Here is a 15,255-nt window from a genome sequence, read left to right as displayed (position 1 = left end):
ATTTGAGTTAAGACAAACATGGGGGCTTTGGACTGTTTATTCAGACGAAATGAGCAATTTCATTATGTCACAGACATTTTGTGACAGACATTTTTCACAAGTTTGGACAACATAATCAGCTCTAATCTGCAGTTTTATCTATAATAAAGGTAATCGTTAAAAGAGTATGTGTGAATTACGTGTGATTTAGCTGTGCAGTGAAACATTAATCCTGATGGGCAGTAAAAAGCCACAGAAAATTTGGCCTTTGCTTCACTGCTACGTATACCAGCTTAGAGGGTCAACACAGTCACACAGTCAGACGGCAGCAGGAGGACTGAGCTGCCAGAAACTGGCAAAGAAGTCAGTCTGTAGGCCAGACTGATGAGCTAGACGTGTTGAGCATACAGAGAGAGCATGATGCCATCTTCAGCCAAAGATCTACAACAGTGTTGACCCTGCTCACTGCAAGACACACACACACAACACACACACAAAATACAGGCTGTCCGGTTTGCATAAGACTTAATTTAACGTGTGGGTCAAAGACGAGACGCCCTTTTTTTTGAGTACGGACACATAAAAGTACCCCGAGAAGGAGAGGATTACATTTTGGATACATCAGGTGAAAGTACATGGTCCACTTTGTAATGTCAGTAACTTTTGATGAAAAAAAATGAATCTGCATATGTGAAATAAGCTCATAAAGTCCATATTTGTCATTCAGTGTAATGGTACGAACTACAATTTCAATGAAACATGTTTAAATATTCATGTGAAAAAATAAATAAAGTTGTATTGTAACTACCCTGGCATAATTGTACAGGTGTTGGTCTTATCATATTAAAAGCACTTTGCAATACTCCTTCGTTTTGATATTGAAATCAGTAGGGGACTTTTGTGCCCACTTCTAAGTTAATTACAGATCATTCAGTGTAATGAGATAAAGCTGGCCTTTTTTAACGACCAATCTAATATATAGTCAGCTGAACACCTGTTCCATCGTTAGAAGGACTCCTGAAGGCTTCGGAGGTGGTAGCAGAAGGTGAGTTTTCCTCTCTAAAATATGTGATATATTCATGTTTTTATGATGTGGTACCAATGGACACAAAATGAAATGTCATTCAGTGAAATGTCAAAAGTCACTTTTATAGTTGAAATTTAATTGAAACAAATGTATTGCAGTATGTGTTGGAAGTAATTGCACTGAACTGTGTAGATCATATGCACTTTTTAATGTAGGTGGCTATGTATTTGCCCATAAAAGATGTAAAATGTATAATAATGTCATTCAGTGCAAGGACAGTGTCATTCTGTGTAATCAGTGCTGTTATAGCTGTAAAACACCAACATCATTTCTGCAGACATTTGTCATTGTAATGTATGAAGACAAGCCCTTTATTGGGCAGGTGGTGCAGGTCGTAGGTCACGAGATGGAAGTCAGTTGCATGCATCAGTGTGCAACAGGAAAGAATGCTTTTGTGTGGCCAGAAAGAGCAGACAAAGTTTTTTATTTCAGATCAGATGTGAAGGCTGTTATATCTGAGCCAGAGCCCTTAACTATGAGGCAGTCCAAACTTGTCAAATCAGACTGGGACAAGTTTACAGCAGCAACACAGTGTGTGTAAGTAATGCTAAGCCATAAATTGTGGCATACCTATATCATTTGAAAATTCCATTATTGTGGAAGATTTAATTTGTATAAATGTAGACTTCAGATTGTTGTAGCCGCCGTCTACAATTTCAAGGTTTTTTTTCACATTTTTTTTACACTGTTATACCCTGCAGCATTTTTGTTAACTTACATGCTCTTAAAAATAATAAATACAATTTTCTTTTCAAAATTGGTCTCTGTCATGTATTTAGGAGAGTGCATATTGTGGTATACTAAGAGTAATAATAACATTGCTGTGATCTGTATCAATTTACATAGCTTCTGATAAAAACACGTCATTTGGTCATTTGGTGTAACCATTGTGGTCCATTGGTGTAATGCCCATATTGGCATAAAAAAATGAAGTACATGTCTCATAAGTATTGGTTTAGAATAATGCACACTTACACATACCAACACGTGAATTACAATGGATTTTGAATAGATTTTCCTTTCCATTTCCCAACTTTATGTGAGGAAGTGGGCTGAAGTGACTTGTTGGAAGATTAATGACTGTCTCATAATATGGAGACTTAGGACCTATCGCATCATTATACTTCTAATGATCACTCTACATATAGTACTTTAGTAAGTAGTTTGACTTATTTCATTTTTGTGATTGCATACATATTGTTTTGGAAAAAAAAGTTTTATTACACTGAATGACATTTTAAGGGCCACCCTTTAAAAAACAGAGTAAAAGCACATGTTGTACACAATTCACTTCTTAAAAAATATTAAAGTTAAGAACTAGACAGTCCAAGGTACCCAAAAAAGACAAATATTATAGTTGTGCACGAATTTTATTTTTTGGTGCACTGAAAACCTGGTTTCGTCTTTGACCCGTATCCAATTGCTCAATACACGCACGTCCAGAGCACAGACATTCAAACATTTTCTAGTGTCTATATTTGTAAGAGGCAAAGTTATGGCTGTTGGTTTCCTGGCCATCTTGCACTTCTAAATGTGCAATTGTTCTGTTTCCTTCCAGGTTTCCTGACTTATATTTAGCTCTGAAAGGATTGTCACGGACTGTCGTGTGCCTGTCATGTCTGAGCGAACATGCTGCACCTCGAAGCTGATCTTAGGCTCATGTAAATGCTATTATACTTGTCTAATTAGGAATACTAAAGAAAAAAAACACAGCAGAGGAGCAGACATCCACTGTGTCACTTGCTGCACAGACTAAATATAATGTTCATTTGAATGCTGCTGTCAATCTGCCCCAAACCATCTGGTTTTCCACTGACTCAGACTGTGTGCATGTGTTTTCTGAGTCAGGTCCCAGTGTTTTTCCATATATGACCCTGTCACTATTGCTTTAGATATCCTGTCATTGTTATACAGGAGTGCTACACAAGCACACACACATGCACACACACACAAGCGCACACACCCTACCACCCTTGTGAATGATTTAAGGTGGATCAAATTTACCAGACTCCAGTTTCAGTCAAGTGATGCCGCAAGCAGGACACCAAGTTCACATTTCTCTGTCTATTCTTCCTGACAACTGCTACAAGTGACTCACACACTGCTGACAGAGTAGAGAAAACTCACACACATATACAGAATAGTGGTTTACAGGGTCAAGTTCACTGCAACACATGGAAATTGCTGCAATCCAGACTACCAGGGGAGGAAGAGAAAAAAGAGGAAGAACAATGTATGACAAAATGAATGAATGACAGGCTAAACTTGATATCATCCAAGACAGTAAGCGTGCTCTGAGTCTTTAAAGAGCAAAACATGATTAGACGGTGACATACTGCAGCACTAAATCCTATTGTTGTGGATTGACTCCAGTGGATACAGGGCCGGTCCTATAGGGTTACAGCCTCATTATGGCACTGACGAAGGAGATGAGAGTGATGCTGACAGAACACAGAGGTATAAGTCCAAAACATGTGGCCTTACAGGGCCAGGAGACACAAATCAGTCTAAAGATATCCTACTATGACTGAGAGAGAGTAGCTCATATCATTGACACATTCTCCTACCATACCTATGGGGCAACTGTAATAGATCCACACAGCATCAACAAAGACATCAACAAAAATTTACCTTTTTGCAAAGTAATCATTGTCTGATAACACTTATTCCCCAATTTGCGGAATAACTTCAATCAAAATTAGTTAATCAACGAATCCATCCATCCGCTGACAAAAAATGAATCAATAAATTGACCACTTTTGCTAATCACCTATCGTGTTACCACTTCACAGACAAAAAGTTGTACGTTGTACCTGCACATGCTTGCTTTTTTTGTTTACTAACAGTCAGCCAAGCAATCGGAAGACTCTATTGTGGAAACTGGTGTCTTGTGGGGGGTATCAGATATTATGCAATCAATAACTGATGATGAAATAAATCAGATTGGTGCAGACATAATTTATGGCTGTACAATAACAATCATAATGATTTTGTAAAGCTACAAAAGCAAAAAAGGTCCATTAATTTAGTGTTGTATGGCCTATTACAAATGTACCACATAAACAGGGTTTGCATGTATAGAGAATATAGAGGTCTGTGAAGCCATTCTGTACCATGTAGGCTGGCACTAATGAAACAGCGCGGGATCTGAGTCAATCCTTGCACAAAGTTTACCAAAGTAACGTCTTACACATTGATTGAACCTGCCAAATGAAAGGACCAGCAGTGGCCCGAGTTGGAGTACTGAACTGTGATCAGTTTGGGACTTTTAGGCTGTTACGAGTTGAGATTCCTGACAGACCAGAAGGCCCAAGAGGCCCATGTCCAGCTCTACTGAGATCAAAGTGCTTAAGTTTCCTTCCTTTCATCACCTCACCTCCTCTAATGCCTTATTTATTCATCAAAGTAAACTGTTGTGCTCACAGATAAAATTGAACTGTGATTTCCATTGACAAATGGCCCTTTAATGGAGAGCAATCATTTGCTACAGGCTGCAGCTCTGCCTGCCTGCTGAAGTAAACCGACTCTGAATTTACGGCGCTCTGCAGCATATGAGGGAAAGAGAGCAAGAGTGATTTTATGGAAGTCCTTCTGCCTCCTGGGGAACTTTAACACCTTTGCCACCTTTACCATTTAGATTTATTTTAACATGAAACTGGTTATTGATGCCAGACACATAAATACAAATCCCTGTGTGTTCATATAATACAGACCTGGACCTAACAGCATTTGTTTTACCAGCTTGAATGGGATTTGTTACACAGAACAATGAAGTAAATGCCAGAAAGTTTTCTTTTAATCAAAGTATTACAAACTTAATTTAACAAGCTTTTCTATTATTAATATACTGCTATGCCAGCAAGCAAACTACCAGCCACAGAAAAAATCTCATAACTCATGGGTTATATGAGAGTTAGAAAATTCTGTCCGCATATTATTGCCCAGAAATATTCCAAATATGGGTGTTGAATGCTGTTTTGAGCCACGTGGTTTCATTTCAAGAGCTGGGCAATGTGTTGCCATAGCAAAGATGCTAACAAACTGTCACTGAATCCATCTCCTAAAGGCTTGTTCCTGTGTGGTTAGACAGGTTTGCTTGACAGGTACTTGATGCTGGATGATTAAAGAACCTCTAATGATATGAATCTCCTCATATCTCATGGTGCCTTTCTCCACCTGTCTCCCATATACACACACACGTGCACACATTTGCAAAAAAAAACACACAAGGCAAGCTAAGTTCCAAACCCCAAGGAGTTTAGTTTCATTATAATAATCAATAATTAAAAGCCACCTCCTTTTCATCACCGCCAGCATCACAGATGTGACCCGAGTCTATTGGCTGTCAGCACCCCCATCCTCTCTCCCACACACACACACACACACACACACACACACACACACACACTCTCCACCCCCTCCCTACCTCAGTCAGTTTCAGTAGAGGCATTCATTTTTAAAGCGCCCCTGTCACTGGGATTATAAAACAGCAAGTCTCAATGCTGGTGGTAGCCACTGCTGCGAGGGGGTAACAAAAAGAGAGACACACACAGAAAGAGATCTGCAGTATCCCAACAAGAACCACTGTTTGAGAAGGTTTGTTTCCTTATCTTAATGTGTTTTAAAACCCCATCAGACACACTCAACCTTTCTACTGACTTGGAGAGCAGCAGCTGTGATATTTACAGGATAAACAGCAAACACAAGGCAAAACATGAGGCCATGTGGGGAAAATTCCCTGACGCTGGCGGGCAGGGGGACGTTATAAAAACTGCTTCCTCTGGTGTCTCAAAAGCACACAAGTGATTACAAGGGAGTCAGGGCGTGCGATGTGCCCTGACCCAGTGCAATAATGTGGCAAAGCTAGAAGGCCCGCTTTGTTTATCCACATTATCAACAATGAAACAATCAAGATTATGAAACTGGCAGACTGGGCTGGCTGTCTGCCCAAGGATCGACTTACACTTTCAAAGACACTCTGTGACCCATGTTTGAGGTCTTTCAAAACACTAACAGTCTTACAATATTCCCAGTGGGACAATTGAATGTGTCTCAAATGAGCAGCAAAAAGTTAAGTCATCCCATCCGGTGACTTGAATAAATGGTGCTTATTTCAGGATTGGCTAAGCTATGATATTTCAAACTTCACTGTGACATTTGTACGCATCTTCCTGAAGAATATTACGGTTATGTTACAGTACTTCTCCCCCCTTTTCCTTTACCTTTATATCTCTCCAGCACATCCTCGTACGCCTGGGCGAACTCCTTCTCCTGCGAATGGTTTGTCGGCAGCAGACCCGGTATGAAGCCGGCCATGGTGGCTCTGCAAGCCGGCTGGCGAATACAGAGGGGTCGGCCTGCAGACTACCGCAGTGACCCGGTCCGCTGCTACGCGTCAAGACCCCAGCTCTGGATCCGTCTTGTTGGCGTCCAATCCAGCAGCACCTTGTCTGAAATTAGTGATGCATTGGCGCACACTAAAGCCCAGCAGCTCACTTCCAAGCAGATAGATAATCCTTAGGGGTACTTGAGAGAATAAAAAAGGACAACAAAAGCCTCAAGTGAGCGCGAATTTATGAAAATATAAGACGTTTAAGACGCGAGTATCTACTTGAGAGGAGGTTACATAAACGCTATCTATCCATTATCGTCGTCTGTGAGTGTGTGTGTGCGGGAACACACAGTCGCATCGCTCGGTTCGTCGTCTCCGTCCTGTCCCTCCTTCAATATCGGCTTCCACCCGGCGACTGGTGCTTTTAGAGCCTCATCTGTGTGTGAGAGAGAGGGAGTATATCCTACGCACCCAAGGCGAGTGTCCGTGGAGGGGGGGCAGTGTGTCTGTTTCCGTCCCCAAATCGGCGGATCTCCAGGAGAAACCGTATCCGGACTCAGGCTTCCTATCCCAGGCTGTGTCAGCGTCCTGTGGATCTGAGGCGAGCCGCCCGAGCTCCCAGCATGCTTCCCAGCCGTAATGGCCGCTACTCTCCGAGGCTTTGCGGTTTCTGCCTCTGTACGAATGTGTATGTCTATGTTTCTCTCCTTCTCCTGCTCAGGTTTCTCGACTCTTCCTGCAGTGGCTGTCTTCCATCCCTCTCTACCGGCCACGCCAGGAACCTCCGCCACAGGAATTTCAAGAGCCGGTGGGGAAGAGCTAGCTAGCTTACATGGCTGCCGGTGGAAAATGGAGCTGGAGCGCCCCCAGACGGCGGCCACAGCTCGGTGACGGGTAACCATGAAACCCCTGGCCAGGCCAAAAAATAGGCTATTAGCAGTAAAGCCCTTATGTTCACTACACTACATCTGTAATTTGTGATAAAATCTAACTACTTAGATTAGGAGTTTTCTTCCGTTAGCTTGCATCGCCGAAAATTGGCGCTTGGCACCCAGTTCTCACCTTCAACAGTGGAAATTCAACATACTTCTGGTTGACTGGTGAGGAAAAGAAGTCTTGGTCGTATTATTTGGCCTTTTGAATGATAGTATGAAATTTTCCATCCAGACTGCCATAAATTACTACTATTTGTCAGAGAAACTGGTAAGAAAGATGATGAACAATGGGGATTATAAAATGGCGGATATAACGGCTACGTTTGGATTTTTTTAAGGTCGAGGTGACGGCGAAAATTAATAAATAAATAAAAGCCTAAAAATTAGGTGGTTGTGGCTGTATTACTGAACCATTCGTCCATTACATTTCTATACACAAGTGATAAATTATAAGGAAAACCTGAATACAGTAAATGAGGGAAGAAACATAAATGTGCAATAGATTCTTCCATACCTGTGCCAAAGAATGGTTTGGTCCACTTGTCCCCTCAAAAAGCGGGATGACTGCAAACAACACTAATTTATTTTGATTGATCACTTTTATGGTGTGAGGAAGGAGTGACAGCTAGGTACTTTATTTTATGTTATGTTACATCTTAGTTTGGAATTAACTTTGCACTGTAGAATAACCATGGCTAATCACTGAAAAGTAAGCAAATGACTTTACCTAATACACATACTGAATAAACACCTGTTCAGTACGGTACCCTCTTATGCAAAGTGCAAATACAACAATAGAGCAACACATACAGAGGGCTTTACACCTGGAATTTGTTCAACAGTGCCTCTGCACATAAGGAAGTTTTGGCTGTGGATGAGCTGAATTAATGGGGCACACTGCCATCTAAAGGCTAACTGAATCTATATTACTGACAACTGTGGTAAAATAATTCAGATCCAAGTGAAAGCTTTGTTAACAGGCCTATAAATCCACAGACACTGACTCCAGTCATCTGTGTGACGTCAGGTGAATGTGCCCACAAGTCTGTCCTGTCTGGGTGAAACACAGCCATCGGTGGATAATCTCAGCATGCCATCATCCTGAGGTCGAAGCCCATAAAGGGGCCTCATTGAAATGTTCTACAGATTATGTCATTTAATCCCATACAGACACATAAAGATGGCTTTGAAGTGAAGCTCAGTGTTAGCCCATGCAGCTTTTAGCAGAAATATCTTGCTGGAAAATAAAGACTACAAGGTGCGAAGAGCAGGAAATGTCATGTATTCACCTTTTTTGACAAGGGTTGAAGGAGATGTGGATTTCTGCCAAGGTGGTGAAATCAATATTGGATCAAAATACAACAAAAGATGTATGAATGTCTCCAAAAAGCAGACAGCTTTCAAACCACTGATTTTCAGATCCTGTGTGCTGGAGTTTGGCTTCCCAGCACTTCCTGATCTGTGGTCTGTTTTCCTACACCTCAGCCTTGTAGTTCAAAGTATCTACAGTCAGTGGCCACTTTGTTAGGTACATCTGTAAGGTCTATTACAGTCCAGTACAACTGTTCTGCCATAAAGGTGCCTTTACAGTTTTTGACACTGTTAAAAAGGCGTTAAGTAAATTATATCTTTTAAAAATCTATACTGTCAAATTTTCTTTACTCGTCTAATACTGTTCTCAAACATATAAAATCTAATTTTGTATGTTTGAGTTTCACTATCCACCTCCTTTTCTTTCTACCTGAATGTGCCAAAGCAGCATATGTGTGTGTATCAGTGTGTGTTTGCATGTGTGTATAATGCTGATGGTCTTTCCAGTGTGTGGGTCATTGCTGCTCTAACAGATCTGGCATTAGATATTGAGCTGTGTATATATAATCATTTCCAGCACCCGTACACATACACGCACACACAGGCTTACACTTCTAACAAGATAAAATAGAAGATGGGTGTAAAGAAATAGAAGAAAGTGTCAGCAATTAAAGCAGCATGGACAACACATGCTGCATTTCCGTATCAGTGGAAGAGTCATGGGTTCAAACGCAAACACAAACATTTATGCATCCGACCCTTTTCCCCTCCCTTCCTTCCTGTTAGCATTTAATCAAAACCTTAACACATCTAAAGAAGCTAGCCGCCTCTGCCATCCTCCACGCTGCAGAAATCTGAGAGGACGCTTTGCAGCACAAGGCAGAACGCTTGTCGGGGTAATGGAGTAACAAGCTACAGGTCAAATATTTGTACCTTCTTCTGTAAAAAAACGCTAACCTTTAACTGAGGAACCAGTGCTTGTTCGCTACAGCAGGAAGCAATAAGATTATGGGAATTGTGGTGGGATATTCTTTGCTGTCCTTTCTCTCTTACTGTCTTTCATTGTTTTAACGTCCTCTTTGTGCCTCTTCACCCTGACTCACCCCTCTTTCCAGGACTCACCCATCACATCAGCCACACTTCAGTGGAAATACAAACAGACACCTCAGAGATCCAAATCTGCCACACACACATTCACACTCACATAAACAGAACGTTCAATGACAGCATGAGCAAGGGGGGATCCAAAATGTTCAGAGCAGATACACACACACACACACACACATACACACACACACACACACACACACACACACACACACACACACACACACACACACACACACACACTCATAGTCATACAAACAAGAGAGGGGTTGTCATGACCCTGGTCTCAAGGTCCCAGTAACATTTAGCTTCCAGTATACTGCACAAACATGAAACAGTTGGAGAAAAACAGATTTTCCTCAATAACAACATGAATCATGACATGATTTCAATGTCTTTTACCAGGTAACTGCAACCATGACAAACAAAGCAGGTGGTAGAGCTCAAGGGTCCCTCTCAGAAAAGAGCCCATCAACATGTGACACCAGTATATCCCCACCTAGTGGTGAACAATGGAAAATATTCCTCAGTACTACTCAAACTTGTACTGACTGACTGTAAAAACTTTATTTCAGGTTATTTATGTCCTTCCTTTTACTCGTTTTCATTTTGTAATCACCTCATGGTGTGTATTAATGATAAATAAAATAATCAAAGCAGTAAAATGTGTGTGTGTGTTTGAGTTAATGTGTGGCTGTTAAAATTAAATAACACAGACAGAATATATTGAGTCATCTCTTCCTCTTGTCTCTGCCTCTATCTGTCACTCCCACTGTTTTTCTTCTGCAGTGTGTCCTCCTGTTTGTGTATACTCTTGCATGTGTGTGAGTGTGTGTTGTTGTGTGTCTGTGCTGTCATGCAGAGTCCAGCTGCACAATGAATGTGCTCTACGAGCCAAAAGGACAAACAGTCCTCAACACATCAGCATGACCAACGCCTCCGTATCAGAGCTCCGAAAACTGCAGCTTCAACATCCAGTTTTTGACATGTGAACCCATTTCTGACCCTCTCTGTTACTGTCCTGGATGTCGCTGGAATCACTCAACATGTACAAAACGGCTACATTGAAAGGTATTTCTAACATCAAACATCTGATTATGCCTGCATTTTTGTTAGTATTACAGCCTGATTAAGCAGCTCAGCAGCCTGAATGAACAGGAGACTGGATGAAATAACTGTAAAATGTGTGTGACTCAGATTAGTGTCTTCATTGTATAATTTTCAGAAAAGGTTCTTTGTAATGTATGACCTCTGTTGAACATGCCAATATAAACGTCTCAAACATCCTCAGAATAATGCATGTGTAAAATCCATGCTTCATTTCATTAATGTGACACCCGCAATCCAAGAAATCAACATGTCAACAAAGTAAGCGACGTTTCAGCAGGGAGCATCAAACTGCAGTTATGAGGAGGCTCGTTAAGGATCTAAGTCTATTTTGGTTTATTTTTAAATTTAGAAAATAGCAAATGTGATTTTGATTATACCTACTTATGTCTCACAAAAGGCCTCGTGATTTCAAAGCACACATGATTTTTTTTCAAGGTACTTTCAGAGTCAAATGTTTTCATGTATTTTTTTTTTATTCGTGAGTCAAAATAGCAATGTTTAGTTATGTCTGCAATTTAAATCCAAAAGCTTTCATACACACAAAAATAGCCACTTTAAAGGGGCATTCCACATATTTCACATCACAGCCCGTGAACACGGCTGCATGTCGGGTCAGAGAAACCTCCTCAGGTGACATCACTCGGGTATCTGCGCTTTGAGGCTGCGATGTTTTAACCAGAAAGACTGCATTACAAACTGGGGTGTGGAGATTGAAAGATGTGGACATTTACCAGACAGGGCAGGTTTAACAAAAAACGTTACAGAGGTGCATTATGGGAAGTGTTTTTGGAGCTTGACCCATAAAAACCAGGATATGTTGTGTTGCCCTCCGCTGCTTCAGTTTTGACTGTTCTTTTTAAAAGTTTGTCTCTTGAAGGTTTATGGAAGTAATGATGATAAATACAGTAACAAACAATAAAAAAAAATAAATTCTTCTAAATTGATGGTTGTCCTGTTAAAGTATTGAAAGTGAAGACTTCTATCTTAAATGAAACACGTCACTTTGTTCCTCTCTGTCATCTTTTTTAACGTTTCTTTCCCCCCTCTCTCCCTCGGTTCCTCTCATCGTCTCCCTCTTTTTGCCTTTCAGTCACTTCCTCACTCGTTCTTCACCTGACAAATCTTCATCTTCCTTTTCATCCACATTATCTTGTCTTTGTTCCCTCTCTTCAGTTTTCTCTGTCTGCTTTGATGTCTTTCTCTCTCATTCTTTCTCTTTCACCCCCACAGTTTCCCTCCTTGTCAGAGATTTGCTTTCCTTTTCTTTTCTTTCTGTTTTACTCTCTTGGCTCATTTCTCTTTTCCACTCTTTCTCTCTATGCTCTCTGGTTCAGTCCTAATCCCTCTTTCTGTTAACCGTTCTCTCTCTCTTTCAGTTTTATGACCTCCCTCACCCTCCCCTTTAGTTAAAAGTCATCATTTCTTACCCCTTTCTTTTGCCCTCCTCTTTGAACTTTGCCCTCTTTTTCCTCCACTCCTTCCATCCCCACTCCCTCCTCCTCCTCCTCTTTCTCCAGCTCTATGTCCTTCCTCTCTTCATCACTTTAAACACTGACTCCATCATTCACTCCTCTCTCTCTTCTTTGGCAAACTCCCCCGTCTTTTCTCACACTCCAAATTAAAATTCTGACACTCTCCCTCTTTCACTATTTGTTTTGCCCTCCTTTTATATCCACTGTCAGTCTCTCTCACCCCCGTCGCCATTGCTTCTCCTCGCCTTTTATAACCATGGAAACAGAGGAGACCACGTCACCATGGAAACAGGGGAATAGCCTGGGCTTCGGGCCAAGGCTTCCTTTCAACTGCCTGCAGAGAAAGAAAGTGGACGGAGCGGCAGCAGGCAGGACGGCGGACAGCTAAGTTACATGCAGGCACAGACGTCTGGGGTCCTGATGCTCACGTGCATCGATGATCACCGTCTGACACACACATGCACACACACTGTCAGATATGGCGTATCACACACACTTTGTTGTGTGTCATCTTTCTTTTTTCTTGTCTTGCTGCGAAAAAGATTATTCAAACGTCCTTTCAGCCATTTTTAGTAATCTAATATCTCAGTTCTCTGCATGTCTGAGTCTCGACACAAAAGTTTGTTTCATGATCCACAAATAGAAACAAAATTTACAAATGTGTAGGACAATATTGAGTACTTTCACAAATGCATTTTCCAATGGGGTCGTATGAGTTTTCCAAACATATCTTATCTAAGGCACATTGATCAGGTGATCTGTGTACACACAATCAACAATCTGTACATAAATGTGAGAAAAAAATCACAAATATTTTTAGACATATTGAATACTGATATTTATTGAAGTTGGGTTGCATGTGTTGTTATATTTGATCAGACTGGTCGGTATCTGTGCACAGATTATAAAAATGCATTTGTGAACGCCATAAATTACTCACAGCTGTCACACACATTTGTAAATCATGTTTTTATTTGTCACCAGTATTGAGACTAATTTCCCTCCGAACATCTCGAGCTCACTCTCACTTTAAATTGTAATTCATGAGGTGAATCCCCAAACTCACATAAACAGAAAAACCAGCAGCTGTTGGGAGGTTTCATTGACATTCATGCTCAGCAGGCAGGCAGAGCAGTCCAGAGAGGCTGAATAACAGAGTCCAGTCAGGACAGCGGCGTCTCTCTTTATCCTCTCCAGTGTGAATTCAAAACTCATCTCTCCACAAAGCTCCTTGTGTTTGCACTCTCTCCCTCCATTACTCCTGCCTCAACTTTCCTCTGTCTCGCAGCAAAACAACTTTTTCCACCTCTTACAACCATTTCTCTACTGAAATAAATGTTCCGGGCAGAAGACAACACCTCTAACACATGTTTTCTGGGTTCTCTGTTACTCCTTGCAATCAGGAATCTCAATCTTCTGGTGTTACACTCATTCTATATATTGTAACTGGACTGCGAACCATGCAGCCTAATGTATTCATTTTCCACATTCCAGCCTCTGCCTGAATGGAAATTGAGGTCAATGTAAACACATCGTCCATATTATGTAAAATGTAATATCATCACAATAGCCTTCACGCCCGAGCGAGCGCTGGACACGCCTGGGAAATACTGGATGTTACCAGCAACACGAGCTGAGGCTGAATCACTCTGCGAGCTTACAGAGCAAATTTGGAAGCATCGCTGTCACGGAGAGACTCCTGCTTCGCTTTGCTAGTTTAATGTCTGAATAGACATTATGTCATAGTCCAAACACAGCACACTCAAATTTTAGGAGAGCTTGAGCTGACGTCTAAACAACACCTGATCTCAAGGGCTGTTTTATTGAAGGGCCCTACCTCAAGTACAGCTCTAAATGAATCAGTTTATATTCATGTTTATAATGTTCAATTTGCTTTGAGACAATAACGCACATATACAATTCTCAGAGAGATGGTGGTGATCTGGGTTTCAATAGTGGCTCACAGCTCATTTTTGCCCCTGGAACCCCAAGTGGGTTCAACTGGCTGTGACAAAAATGGCTTCAGATCTTGTCCCTCCTTCAGTCCTCTTGGGCTTAACCCTAAAACCATTTGGGGAATAAGGCACAGCATACTGGAGAGCAACTGTGCAACCTGTTGAATTTCACTTGTTGCTTTTTCCATATATCTAATTTTGGGGAGAGGTGCTTCAAAATGAGTCTAGACGTAGGCTCGATAGTATTGGCTCTACAAATCAGCAGCTTTCACGCTGCAGAATATTGGCATCCTTTGCAAGGTGTCGTCTATGTTCAACCCCTGGGTGGTTTGTGGTGCCGCTACCTGCCTGTCAGAACTGAGTGATCTCAACACAAACAAGTCTGACTGGCTGACTCAGCCTAGAGGTGCTGCCAGGAAACCTCCCTGTCTAACTGTACTTTTATTAATTGTAAATATTAAGTCATCAATGATTTTTTTCTCTTCACTCTTTCAGAACAGCCTTTTACTGTGTGTTTAGCTCACACACGCTCTCACACACAAACAGCTGTGAATTTCCACCACATGCCACATGTTCATCAGGCACATTAAAAGAAGAGGAGTGGAAAAATTCTGCCATCCCCCCGATTCATCCATTAAAAACACATCACATGAGATCACTTGTATTCTCACATCGGCCAGCAGCCGTGACGGACGGATTCGCTGAGAAAAGCAGACCAAGAGATCTAAAAGATGTACAATTCAACGCAAAACCAGACAAATGGGTTCATATCATTCAATGAAAGATAAAACTGTACATTTTCTTTTAGCATTTCTGGCTTCTTCATTCATTTTGTCTGCTTAGAGAGGTCAACTCGGGTCAGGGCAGTAATGGTTACTGTAGAGTTTGTGTTGTACGCAGCTTTTTCACATGCAATGAAAAAGATGGCCACAGGACATAAAAGTGATGCCAAAGATCCCACTTCCCT

The 15,255-nt window shown here is 41.3% G+C and overlaps 1 protein-coding gene across 9 annotated transcripts in view; it reads right to left on the bottom strand.

The window, feature by feature from the left end:
- macf1a (microtubule actin crosslinking factor 1a) overlaps positions 1–15,255 on the bottom strand; it is a 214,549-nt gene that overhangs the window by 186,590 nt on the left and 12,704 nt on the right. The window contains exon 1 of one of the 9 annotated variants that reach the window (XM_076755017.1): positions 6,289–7,228. The exons of 7 other annotated variants lie outside the window; for them this stretch is intronic. In XM_076755017.1, coding sequence (XP_076611132.1) covers positions 6,289–6,382 — 94 coding nt within the window. In that variant the 5' untranslated portion in view covers positions 6,383–7,228. Of the gene's footprint in view, positions 1–6,288; positions 7,229–15,255 lie in introns of those variants that run through there. One more of the 9 variants, XM_076755024.1, reaches the window with a different exon arrangement.

This window comes from Chaetodon auriga, chromosome 17 (assembly GCF_051107435.1).
Source record: "Chaetodon auriga isolate fChaAug3 chromosome 17, fChaAug3.hap1, whole genome shotgun sequence".
In the NCBI taxonomy this organism is placed as follows: domain Eukaryota; kingdom Metazoa; phylum Chordata; class Actinopteri; order Chaetodontiformes; family Chaetodontidae; genus Chaetodon; species Chaetodon auriga.
This window is presented reverse-complemented; position numbering and strand designations above follow the sequence as displayed.